The following is a 13,388-nucleotide window of genomic DNA, read 5'->3' as shown; positions in this document are numbered from 1 at the left end:
GTTGGCTCATTTCACAGCTGCTGGCATAGCTTTGTTCAGTGATTTAAGTCTCACTCCTCTGGCCATAGTGAATCACATCTGTGTTTGTACAGCATTTCTCCTTTCTTCCATTCACTGAATGTATCTCTGCCTGTGAGTGTGTAAGTTAACTCTGCTCTGTGTAATTTTCAGGTGATGAGGTTTTATCTGAGCAGTAGAAATTAGAAAATATACACTGGAAACATATCTGTAAGGGCACATGTTTCATGCACATATGCCAATCTGAGTATGTCCTAAACATGCACATGTATAATCAGGTTACAGTGGACAGTGTGGTTTAATCATGAATGTGATCCTCCCACTTGCCAACCACTACCAAGTCTACTGAACAAAAGAACTAGCCCACTGTTGATGTATATCCAAAATTCAGAAACACACAGAAAGGGCTCTTCATGTGTGCCAAAAAGAGCTTTTCCCTCCCAAGCCAGTTGTGAATATACTGAAATATACTTACTTGACATGAAAACATACGACCAAGACATTCTCCATACTGAATTAGGCAGTTTATTAGGCTCCTAATGTCCATGTTTAGAACGTGAACATGGATTGACATGCATTGTCTCATTTTGTGGATCTTACATGCTTGTAGTCTTCAGTCAGCTGGGCCTTTGATTCTACTTGTCAGTAATTGACAGTTAGCTCAATGTGAGTAAATGATAAACACAGAATGATACGTAAGCCGTAGCAAGAAATACCACCCAGTACCATCTACCTTTTGTTTTTCAAAAATCATATCACAACTCTCTCTTGTAAAGAATACATTTCAGAGCAAGGCATTTAATTCGCCTCACTGAAAAAAATAAAGACGTTTCTATCATTTCAGAGCAATGAAATGTCCAACTATGGCTGAAAAGTACACCCTGAGAATTAAATGATTTTAACAAACCCACTGAGGTTTATAAAGCTGTGTTAACCTAACATCGGTAAGGGACACAAGGTACAGGCACAAACGTCCCTGCTCATTTTGCTGTGCAATTCTCCAAGGATGCCACATTATAAACATCCTCGTTGTCTTCAATGCTTGAAGCGTCTGTGGTATCGGGGTCGCTCACCACGATGCCCACAGAAGAGAGACTGGTGATGAAGGCATGCATCCGCTGGGCATAAATGTCCCTAATGTTAAAGTAAGGGAGCTCATGACACTTCTCCGGTGGGTCCTCACTACACTGGTCCACGTCAATGTCCTTTTGCTTCTGGTAGTACTTGGAAAACTTGTTGAAGATAATGGTGATGGGAAGGGCCACCACCAAGATGCCGCAGATGATGCACGTGCTGGCGATAAGCTTCCCAGCCAAGGTGACTGGGTGGGTGTCTCCGTAGCCCACGGTTGTCATGCTGATGGTGGCCCACCACCAGCAGACAGGGATGCTGGTGAGGCTGGACGTGTGGTCATCTTTCTCCACAGAGTAGATAAGCACAGAAAAGATGGAAATGCCCACCGACAGGAAGAGAAGCAGCAGCCCAACTTCGTGGTAGCTATGCCTCAGTGTGGCACCGAGAGACCGAAGTCCTACCGAGTGCCGGGCAAGCTTGAGGATGCGGAAAATCCTCATAAGCCTGAGGATCTGGACCACCTTGCCCATGTTTTCAATGTCCTCGCTCTCTTCCTTCTTGGTGTCTACAGCCAACGTGGCATAAAAGGGAATAATGGAGATGAAGTCGATTATGTTCAGAGGATTTTTCCAGAATTTCTTTTGACAGGGAGCAGCAACCAGCCGGATGGCCAGCTCGACAGTGAACCACACGATGCACGCGATCTCGACGCCTTCCAGCACAGGGTCGTCCACCTCCCCGTCCTCGTTCTGGAACTCCGACATGCTGTGGACACACATGGCCACGATGGAGGCCAGCACCACGCTCAGGGAGGAGATGGCGATGAGTTTGGCCGACAGGCAGTAGGCTGGGTTCTCCGTGCGAATCCAGATCTTCTTCCGGAGCTGACCGAATCGCAGCTTGTCAAACTTCTCCAGCTCCTTCTCGAACAGAGACGACTCTTCGAACGAGGAGTCGGTACTCACATCATTGCTCTTCTGGTCCCAGTCCTTCTCGTGGTTTTCCTCCTTGCGCTCGTGGTAGCGATTACTGCAGCAGGAGTCTAGGAAGAGCTCGTTGATGCCCCAGTACTCGATCTCCTGGCAGAACGAGAACACGCACAGCTCCTCCATGACGTGCAGCTTCCCCGTGTAATAAAAGTTCAAAACGTATCTGAACAGGGAGGGGTTCCGATCAAAGTAGTACTCTTTATCGGCCACACTGTAGTCATCACACAGTTCCAGGATGGCCTCTTCCGAGTGGCAGCTGAGCAGCTTCCCGAGTCTGGTGTGAGGAAAGCGCAGGAGGGTGCTCTGGTCGATGGACTGTTTAAAGCCCCCCACGTTCAAGTTGACAAGTTCTTTGTCTTGTCCAGGGCGATGGAAAATCTCACCAAACACCATGGTGGATACAGGCGGCGGAGAGCTGGCTGGGAAGGGAGATGGAGTTCACGCTGGACCTGGAAGGAACATAAGACGGCATTTAGCCCTGTCCCATGCAGCCAGCCGTGCCAAGCTTATTTTTAAACTGCCCTTTCCAGGATGATGGGCTACATTAAAAGCAAAATAGAAAACAGGAAAAAAAAAGAATACGCTATCCCCTTTTTGATTAGAAGAGAATCGACACAAGACAGGTTTTTGGTTTTCATTTTTTTAAAAAATTGGTTTATATATCCATTTTTTGGAAAAAGACTGCCATATAATTTTTATGAACCCCAATTCCTATTTCTCTGTTTTTTAGCCATCCAAAATTACCTCCCACTCCCCCAAAAGCAATGCAATTGGGATCACTTACACAATATAAGCATCTCCAGTCTCAACCACGAGGCTTCCTCATTTGGAAACGCTCAGTTCAGACGTGACAGGCTATTTGCTGCCCGGCTTGTAGCTCATCTCTCCTGGCCCCTAGGGCTTGGTCGTGCACCCTCAGGAACAGCTCTCTCCTCTGCTCTGCACCTCGTCCGCAACCCACACATCCCTGGGGGCTCAGCTCAGCTCTTACAAAAGAAGTAGGTTTCCTCTTACGCTCCAAGGTTTCACTCCGTTTAGAAAAAGCCCTATTCCCCACGTTTCGATGTGGACAATCAAGAGGATATAATTATCTCCCTGTCCGTAAGTATCTTAAAAGATACAGTTACACTTCACGGGATGGGGTTTCAGGTACATCCACAAGGGAAGAAACTGACTTAGGGAACCTTTTCAAGTTAACTGCACTATCAGTTTCCTGACACGAACAGGCTCCTCTGCCGTCTCCTCCCTCCCTTCACAGTTTCCCACATGCTCCCAATCTATGACACCCAAGTCTATACCAGCCCAGCACACAGGCTATTTTATTCTTGACGCTAACCAAGATGTACCAGAACCATTTCTCAGAGAGAAAAATAATAGATTTTGACCATCATCCAATAGAATGACGCTTCCTCAGAGCCAATGATGCAAATAAAAGAAAGGTAGGAAACTGTCATATACTGAGTTCCAACCAAGTACTAGTAGATGTTTTGTTTTTATTACGTCTTTTAATCCTTCCAGTACTATAAGGTAGGTGTATAGGAAAACAGATACTCAGAGAAGTGGACTAGAGCTACGATTTAAACCCAGGTTGGATTAACCCCCAAGCCCATGCTATTTCCACTACACACATCCCCCCCATCCCTTCCTATTTTTTTTCCTTATTATAATTTAATAACCCAATGTGGGAAGTGTTATAACAGAAATGAGTCAAGCATCTTTGGGTTTATTGAGAGAAGAACAATGACTTCTGTCTGGAGAAGCTTCATGGAAGAGGTTCTATTCAGGTCAAATGTTAAAGGTTTAAGCAGAGCTCAGCAAAGAGGGAAAAGGACATTCCCAACCGAAGGTATCAAAAGGTGGGCACAAGCCAGACTGTAAAGAGACTTGTGTATCAATCTAAAGAGTCTGGACTTGATCCTGTAGGTAAGACCACGAAATCGTCTTAATCAATAAGTGGGCATGGCTATATTTGTGACTGTAACTTGGAAAGACCCCACTGACAGCAGGAGGGAAGACTGCTGGTGGGAATGGCTAGAGCCAAGGAGGTAGGGCTTCAGTAGAATAGGTGAGAGGACCCAAACTCATAGAGCAGTGGTGTATATAAAGTGACAAATTCAAACGTTTATAAAGTGGCATTGACAGGACTTGGTGATTGATTGGAAGGAAAAGATGAAGAAGTGGAAAGTCAAAAGGAGGATGTGTTTTCTACTCTGCATTAGTGGGTGACATCATTAGAGGAAACAGAAAGGTCAAGTAGGAATTTCTTGCCCTTATGTTTATGGAAAGCCAAATCTGTCGGCGAGACAAGAGATTCCTCCTCTGAAAAGGACACCCCAGAGGACGCAGCCTGAAAACACAGCCCTCTGCCATCCACCCTAGGAGGAAGCCTAGTGTCATAAGGAATATGTGGCCATTTGCTCTGGACTCACCAGCACAGAATGTGGTCCCATGAAACCAGAGACCTCAGCCTGGCATGGCAAAACGCTTCATAGATTTGCTGACCTCTTTAAAAGACGATTTCTTTCTGCCTCTGCTTTCTATTTTTAGTTAGAGATCTTCTCTGAAGGGCCTAAATCAGAGCTTACGGCTTGGTCCAAATATTTATGGAACCTCAGAAAGCTTTCAGAGGCTTTCATAAGCAGGCTTATGCTCATGGCAAGTAGAGTAGTAAAATGTTCCAAGGAACTAGTTTTAGCTAAGCTAGCGTTAAGGCTTTAATGGACATTATCTCCTTGGCTCTCCTGGAAACCCACAATGGTAGAAAGCCACTGTCTGCCTTCATGATACTACCTGCTCAAGTCAGTCTCAATCAGAGAGTGTGCCATCCATGTCCCAACTGTTTCACAGTCACTTTTCCAAAGAACAATGTTATCAACCATAATATCCGTCTTCTTGATCTGTCCCCCTTGCTTTGTATTGACTCCATGCCAGTAAAAGAGAGCCCGTTCTGAAGTCCACTCATTCCTCAAAGTCTAATCACAAAAGCACCACGCATCATAAAACCAGGGATCTCTTGTTGTGGGTCTTTCAGAAGAAAGAAAAAGGAAAGCGTCTCTGGATCAGATCAAATGCTTCAGCTCAGAGGGCAAGATGAGATTCTCTACGTCACGGTGGCCAGAGTACAGTGTTGATTTCTTTGGCTGTGTCTGGCCAATAGCAGCCTACGGAGGGCGGGGAAAAAGAAGACGCCCACCTTTACAGACTGTAGCAAGGTTCCCTTACATACAGCTAGTCCCTGGCCAATTACCAACAGTCCTTATATCATTTACTCCTCACTATTACTTTGGGATTTTGCAGATGAGGAAGCAGGATCAGAAGAGATGAATGGGCATCATGCAGCTATTAAGGGTAGAGCAAAACACAAGCCAGGGCTCCTTAGGCCAAACTCTCTGCTCTACAGCGTGCTGGCTCACACATCTAAAGTGGCATAAGAAACGCAGATACTGAACATCATTATTTACAAGATTCCTATACTCAGGCCAGCATTTATTTAACAGCCATCATTTACTTCCATTCAGAAAATACTTGCTGCATCAAAGGTATATCTATATATATTTAATATCTATTTATATATAGTATATATTTTATATATGAAGTTATATGTAAATGTACATATAAAGGGATGTATATTATATACACATATACCCACACTTAGTGTGAACCATATATATATATATATAACTATGCACACACTAAATAAAAACATGGGTCAATTCCTCTATAAGTGAGAAAAACTTCTCTAATTGTGACTAAAAATATAGAAATAAATAACCAAAAAATTTTTGATTACATAAAAGTAAAATTTTTGGTATGGAAAAACATGCCATAAGCAATGTTAAAAAAGAGAATACGGGAAAAAGTATTTGCCACTTACATCACAGACAAGTGGTACCTAGCATGTAAAAAGCTTTAGACAGAGAAGAAAAAAGAGAACAACAATATAGAAAAATAGACCAGATACGAACAGACAGTTCACAGAAAAAAATGCAAATGGGTCTTAAAACAGGAAAGAAAAAAGTTCTACCTTGCTCATAGTAAGATAAATGCACATTAAACTCATGGTGCAGTATCATATCCAATACCAAAATGGAAAAAAAATCCAAAAATTGGACTACATACTCTATTATCAAGTATATGGGGAAGCAAACACTTTCACAGACTGGGAATACAAAATGAAAGGGAACCTTATGAAGGGGAATTTGGACATATCTAGCAAAACTGCCCACAAAATAGGAGAAAATACTTGCAAATCGTATATCTGATAGGGGTCTAGTATCCAGAATAGGATTTAAAAAAAAAAAACCTCTTACAACTCAACAGTAAAAAGACAAATGGGCAAAGGATTTTCTAGATGTTTCTCCAAAGATATATAAATAACCAAAAAGTACCTGAAAAGATGCTCAATATCATTAGTCATTAGGAAAATACAAATCAAAATCACAATGAATTACCACTTCACACTACTAGGACGGTTATAATCAAAAAGTAATAATAGGGCTTCCCTGGTGGCGCAGTGGTTGAGAGTCCGCCTGCTGATGCAGGGGACACGGGTTCGTGCCCCGGTCCGGGAAGATCCCACATGCCGCGGAGCGACTGGGCCCGTGAGCCATGGCCGCTGAGCCTGCGCATCCGGAGCCTGTGCTTCGCAACTGGAGAGGCCACAACAGTGAGAGGCCCGCGTACCGCAAAAAAAAAACCCAAAAGTAATAATAATACAATATTGTATTGTGTTATAATACCATAACTGTTCGTGAGGATGTGGAGAAATTGGAACCCTCAAGCATTATGGGTAGCCATTTTGGAAAACAGTGAAAGAATGATAGAATTAAAATCTCACCATTTTGCAACTCATAATGAAATAACAGATCTGGGCAATGATCATAAATGGCTGCTAAAACCCAGATAAAAAGCTGATGGGGAGCTTCATAACTGGTAGATCAGAGGAGCAATACCTGAACCCACTGATCAAGCCTGGTGTAACAAAAAGAGACAACAAGATAGAATGTGCCTCCTGATGGAAATATATACACAATCCTGAACTATACCAGCCCCCAAAATGTCAGACCTGAATTTGATCTAGCCTCTAGATCTACCAGTTGAAGTAAAATAGAGACTTCAGAGGAACCTGTTCAAAGACACTATATGGATGCAATCAGCAAAAAACAGACTGTGGGAAATTATACAGGACAAATGACATGGATCAAATACATGACATATCAAATAATCCAGCATGTGGCTTTGTATGGATACTGACTTGAGCTAGCCAAATGCTTTTAAAAATACATATGAAAATCAGGGACATTTGAATGCTAAATGACACTTGATGACATAAAATAATAACTGTCAGTTTTTCAATGTGTTAATGGTATTGTAATTATGCTCTCAAAAAGAATCTTTATCTTTTGGAAATATACACTAAAATCTTACGGATAAAATTATACAACATTTAGGATTCATTTCAAAATAATCCATTGATGTGGGGTTGGGGGGGACAGGGTGGAGGCACTGACGTACAAGATGGCCATGAATTAATAATTATGACAATCAGCTGAGTGATGGGTACAGAGGAGGTTAATGCATTATTCTATTTTTGTACATGTTAAAATTCTCCATCAGCAATGTTTTAAGAAAAGTTTACTAAGCACCTTTTTGAGCCATGCACTGTGGTAAATGCTTTCATAGACACTATTGTGCACCTTTTGACTCCCAGAATTTCAAGCAGTACCTCAGTGTAAGTATCCCTGAATGACTGAATCATTTCATTTAATTCTCCCACAGTCCTAAGGGGTAGATCTTATACCCCATGTTGCAAACAGGGAAATCTGAGGCTCATAGTTTAGCCAACATTATACAGCTTTTATAGGGCAAACTCTTTCCAGTATGCCTCAAATATGAGTATTTAATTTTTTTTTAAGTGGGAGGAAGGAGGGACTGGTTGAGCTTCAATTTTACATATTTTATCAGTCATCCTCATTAACGAATGCTATATTCTTTGATAGGAGATTTGGTACTAGCATGCCAAGGACACCCGTGGTCTCAAATCAGGCACATCTGTGGGTACCAAAGGCATCTGGCCGCAAGGTAGAAAAATCAAATGCTATTTTCATTCTCTTCCTCAAGAAGAGCTTCGGTTCATTGTATCAATCCTCCTGCCTACTACCAACCCAAATCACTCATGGTGAGAACACCATATACTGTATGTGGCCACCTTGTTCCTCTTGGTATTTGTGAGATTGAAAAAAAAGAACAGATGTCAAAAATCCAAGATATTCTCTGGCAGCTTAAAAGAAAAACCACATTGACCCACTTCTCTCCAAGTGGCACCCATAAAGCCTTTCCAAAGCCATTAATCTCTTACCGCTCTCTTTGCTTCACGCTTTCAAAATCACTTTTAAAATACTCTCAAAACTGTGTCTTTTCTGGGCTTCCCTGGTGGCGCAGTGGTTGAGAGTCTGCCTGCCGATGCAGGGGACACGGGTTCGTGCCCCGGTCTGGGAAGATCCCACATGCCGCGGAGCGGCTGGGCCCGTGAGCCATGGCTGCTGAGCCTGCGCGTCCGGAGCCTGTGCTCCGCAACGGGAGAGGCCACAGCAGTGAGAGGCCCGCGTACCGCAAAAAAAAAAACAAAAAAAACCTGTGTCTTTTCAAGGGTGAGACATATACATGCACACATGTGCATGGGTGGCATTTGATAATGTACTTGATTTGCTCAGAAAAGTAACAAAAGCAAAACAAATGCAAGCCACTTGTACTTGCTTTATTGGGCAGAACCACTTTTTAAAATCAATTCTATAAAAGTAAACAGAAAACCTTGATTCTTTTTTCCTTCCCACTTGTCCAAAATCTACATTAATCCTATCATGAAATCAAAAAAAAGGGGGGGGGCATTTTTCTGCATTAATAATGCCATTTTTTTGGAACTTTCTTCTGAAAGAGCTGTATTTCATTCTATTAAATTTAAAAGAAAAATAATTTATGTTTTTAAAAAGGGCAGGTCATACTAAATTGTATTTCTGGCCATGCCATATGAGAATATTCCAAGTAAAACTAAACAAATGTAAACAGACTTGAAAATCTAAATTCAATCCACACCCAAGTATTGAGCATCCTCTCACCAGGCACCTTCCCTGGTGATGATCTTCTCCTACAGCAAGCTCCCCGTGCACTGGGGTGGGTAACGTGTAAGGGAAAGAAAATCAGAAGTCAATGTGGGGCTATAGAGGAGCAGAGAGTATAATGAAATGTCAATGGCATTGCGCGGTCCACCCTGACTATGAATTTGGAAATGGAGATGCTAGTGGTCCTTGATTCCGGCCTTTGTGAATCAGAGCGTTTTTACAGCAGCTAAAATAGCACAATCCTGAGAAAGAAACAGCTGTTTATGAGACATTTAGGAGGACATGTCCAGAGCCAGAGTACAGGACACACAAAACTTCAAAGAGCTTGCTGGATTTAAGTCTTTGTTTCTGGGGATCAGCATTTCCTGGGCATCCTGAGCCTTCTACATGGAGCCAATCCCCCAGTAGCCTTCCAACGTTTCTTCCCAGCCCAGTGAGGAAGCCTGGATATAAAGTGTGATTCCCACTGGCCAAATAAACATCAAGGAAACTCCCTCTTGGTCTATCCCACATCTGACATGTTCCAACAGCATTAAGTGCAGCTGACAACACACCAATGGCATAGGTCCCAGGTCGCCCTAATCCAGAACATTCATCACCTAAACCCAACTTTTTTTTTTTTTTTTTTTTGTGGTACATGGGCCTCTCACTGTTGTGGCCTCTCCCGTTGCGGGGCATGGGCTCCGGACGCGTAGGCTCAGCGGCCATGGCTCACGGGCCCAGCCACTCCACGGCATGTGGGATCTTCCCGGACCGGGGCATGAACCCGTGTCCCCTGCATCGGCAGGCAGACTCTCAACCACTGTGCCACCAGGTAATCCCTAAACCCAACTTTTAAATGTTGAACTGAAAGAAATGAACCCACCAGGTCCCCTTATCTGTGCTGAACTACCAGAAGCAACTAAAGAATAGAGAAAAATGTCAAGACTCCGAAAACTTGTGCTTGAGCTGCCACTCCCCAGCTACATGACCTTGGGTGGGAGATTCTTGATCTACAAAAGATGATGTACACACCTTGATGATACAATAACAAAGGCAAAAGTCTTTTGAAAACACAAAGCATAAGATACATGTAAAACCTTATTCCGAAAATAAGACATTAAGGTAACAGTATCCCTACCTCCCCTTTCCCGCCCCTCCTTACTCCCTTCCCTCTCTTGCCCCCTCCACCTGGACCGGTCATATTAGACTGGTAGTTATTCCCTCTGGACTCTATTTAGTGTGGCCAATCCCCTCTGGAAACTCCAGGGATCCCTGTAATCCATGCAGCTCATCTCCAAGCAGGAGGGCTGCTCAGAGGGCTGATTCAGTGAGACAAAAAGCCAGAAATCTCTCCTATTTGTAAAAAGCAAATTGAAAGATTTTCAACCAGAAACAAGAAAAATGTGGACTTTGCCCCAAGAGGGGAGCCTTAACTCTGCAGTAGCTCCATCTGAGTCACAGCTCCACCTGAGTCATGTTACATGGACAGACGTACATACAAACGGCTGTCAGAGTGACATTCTGGTGTCCAGAAGAGGGAGTTCTGGAGCGTGTGAATGCACCTACGCCAAATTAATAGTTCACCCCTGCCCCTACTTGCCGGCTCTGCTCACCTTTTCCCACAGCCCTGCAGGTGTATTTTTATTTGAGCCCCTACCACAAGGGATTATAGTGTTTTTACAATTCTCTTTATCCTCCACAAGTCTGACCATGGCTGTCACTAGACTCCAAGCTCTTCTGCAGAGGGGATCATGTCTCATCATCTTCACAGCCCCTTATGCTAATTGCTCTCCACCGACTAGTGAAAGACACTTTTATCTGGAAGAATTAACAAAAACGATCACTGTTTTTGTGAAAGAGCCAGCAGAAGGATCTAGATCAGCCATGGTGACATGAAATGCTTCCAGTGGCCAAACAAGTAAGTTACACAAATGAAGTGGTCAGGTTGGGGACTGTGGTGAACCACCCATGCTTGTCTAAGTGGCAAAGGCTACTCAGCACCAGAGTCCTTTGTGGGAACAGAGGGCCAGTCTAGGTGTATCTTACAGGGCTCCCGGAAAACCCAGAAATCCTGCTTTTTACGTGGTATATCTCAACTGTAATTAGAATTGATCCAGAAAGTTTTTAACATCATGTGGCTCAAACAAAAATGTACCCCTGGTCCAGGCACTGCCAATAAGCCCTCAATCTGTGACCTGAGTGAGATTCTTACCAACCCCAGGTCTACGCACCGATTTCAGGCCAGACTGACTCAAATGGACACAAATGTCACTCCCTCAAGTCTGAACCACAAACAACAAAAGGGGGTGAGCCACACAGACGACAGAATCTTCCATAGTTGACCTGCCATGCCTCCCAGGACAACTGCAGCCCCATCCTTCCAGGCTGGCACTCTCCCTTTCTCCCTTAGTCATTTGCCCCAACTGCCCCGTGGATTGTACAGTCGGAAGAGTCTCCCTGATGTCTGACTTTCATTTCTGTCACTGCACTATAAGGTTTGCTCTCCCCTTCCTTGGATAAGTCATGGTGTCAGAGAAAACGTCAGAGAGGCAGCGCTTACCCTTGTGGTGTTGATGTCACACACTCTGCCCTCATCCTGCCCAGCGGAATGTCCATCGTCATCCAAGAAGCTCCACCCTTCTTCCTTCACTGGAATGTGTGGTGCACAGAGGCATTTAGTGGCCAAAAAGAAGAGAAGAATCCTGTTCTCTGGTTGTACTGGCCAAAGCAGTCACTGGAAAATCACTCTCACCTGCAGAAGAAAGCATGTGTCAAGTTGGAACTCCAAGGGGAAATCACATACAAGAAGTCTTATCTCAGGTTCAATGTTCTGGGTGTTTTACTGATTAGATCCATATCTTAGAGCTCCATCTAACTCTCAGGGACCCGTGACTCCCACTGGACACGTAGCTACAGAGACATCAGGAAATGATTCACAACCACTTTCAGGCCCCAGGACCCTCAGATCGTGACTGGAGTGGACACGTGGGACATCTCCACTGACCCCAAGGCCAAGAAAATATCCAAGGATAAAACGAGGCACTAGAATTAGGACTGCAGTCACCTCCCACGCAGCGTCTTCTAGAAGCATTGTTTTAGCTAATTCATAATATTAGCTAATTCATCAAGGATATACTTATAAACCTCTAAATAAGTACCTTTAATCCACATTAGAGACCAAGTTCTGAGTGTGACTGCGCTAATAGAATGAATACTGCCGCTCTAATTTGAAATCAATAGGTTTCGAAGGCTGGCCAAATTCCATTTTGCTTCATTTGGCCATTGTCATATTTCACAGATCAGAAATAACTACAGGTGTTAGATCAAAGTTCCCTAGTTAATGTGTGTGTGTGTGTGTGTGTGTGTGTGTGTGATGTATGGGGGAGAATTAAGTTTGTATCAAAACAAATAAAAGGACAAATTTCAATTTTTCACTCTGAAAAAAATTAAAGAAAGTAAAAAAAAAACCTTCAATTCCCAACAAGGTAAGCTTTGCCTCACGGTGGCGCATCCCCATAGATTTATACTAGTATCTAAGCATCTATCCATTGATTTTCACGTTTTCCAATCAATGCTAGGTTCAAAGGGGAGGAGGAGAAGATAAAGAAGAAAAGATTGATTCTGAGCTTCAGAAAGAACTGAAAGCAGTGCCTCCAGCTATGTCAGTCATTACAAACTTTTATTATAGTTGAAGCTCTGCCCAGCGTTATCCAGGGCATTGGGATTACAACAAGACGCAGTGCCTGCCCTCAACCCCACCCCAGGAGCCCACAGACCCCAAACCAAACAACAAACAAGTGGAGGTGTCCTACCAACACCCAGGGGGCAGTGAGAGGGAGCAAAGCAGGAATGGTTTCCAAGCCGGTCCCAACAGTGGCCAGATCAATCCTTCAGTGAATTTCCAGCTCTAATAGAGATGATAATGAGGAAGAATCCAGAAAAACATGCAGCATTACCCAAACTGAACTTTTGAGATGGGACACGTGGCAAAAGAGGTAGAGAAATCTCAACAGGGATAAATAAAATCCATTCAGGAGCTAACATCCTCCTTCCCCTCCTCCCTCTCCTCTTCTTTCTCCTCCACAGGCTCCCAGCAGCACCTCAAAGGGTTAGCCCCAGATATTTGTGTTTCACTTGAAATGCAGAAATGTTGTGCCTTTTTTAAAGGATACAGCACATATACATAGGCTTCCTTTCCCTAGCAGAC

At 43.6% G+C, this 13,388-nt stretch overlaps 1 protein-coding gene across 1 annotated transcript; it reads right to left on the bottom strand.

Annotated features, from left to right (window-relative positions):
* Positions 1-677: 677 nt before the first annotated feature.
* Positions 678-11,847, bottom strand: KCNS3 (potassium voltage-gated channel modifier subfamily S member 3). The gene is made up of 2 exons (XM_082642791.1): positions 11,742-11,847; positions 678-2,530 (listed from the first exon to the last, which is right to left on the bottom strand). Exon 2 carries the CDS (start codon positions 2,472-2,474, stop codon positions 999-1,001), a length of 1,476 nt encoding a protein of 491 aa, XP_082498917.1. The 5' UTR covers positions 2,475-2,530; positions 11,742-11,847; the 3' UTR covers positions 678-998.
* Between the last annotated feature and the right edge of the window lie 1,541 nt (positions 11,848-13,388).

Source organism: Mesoplodon mirus (assembly GCF_964341445.2).
Source record: "Mesoplodon mirus genome assembly, chromosome: 14".
NCBI lineage: Eukaryota > Metazoa > Chordata > Mammalia > Artiodactyla > Ziphiidae > Mesoplodon > Mesoplodon mirus.
This window is presented reverse-complemented; position numbering and strand designations above follow the sequence as displayed.

Excerpts from the sequence above, each read along its gene's own strand:
- KCNS3 (XM_082642791.1), bottom strand. The coding sequence starts at position 2,474 with ATGGTGTTTGGTGAGATTTTCCATCGCCCTGGACAAGACAAAGAACTT.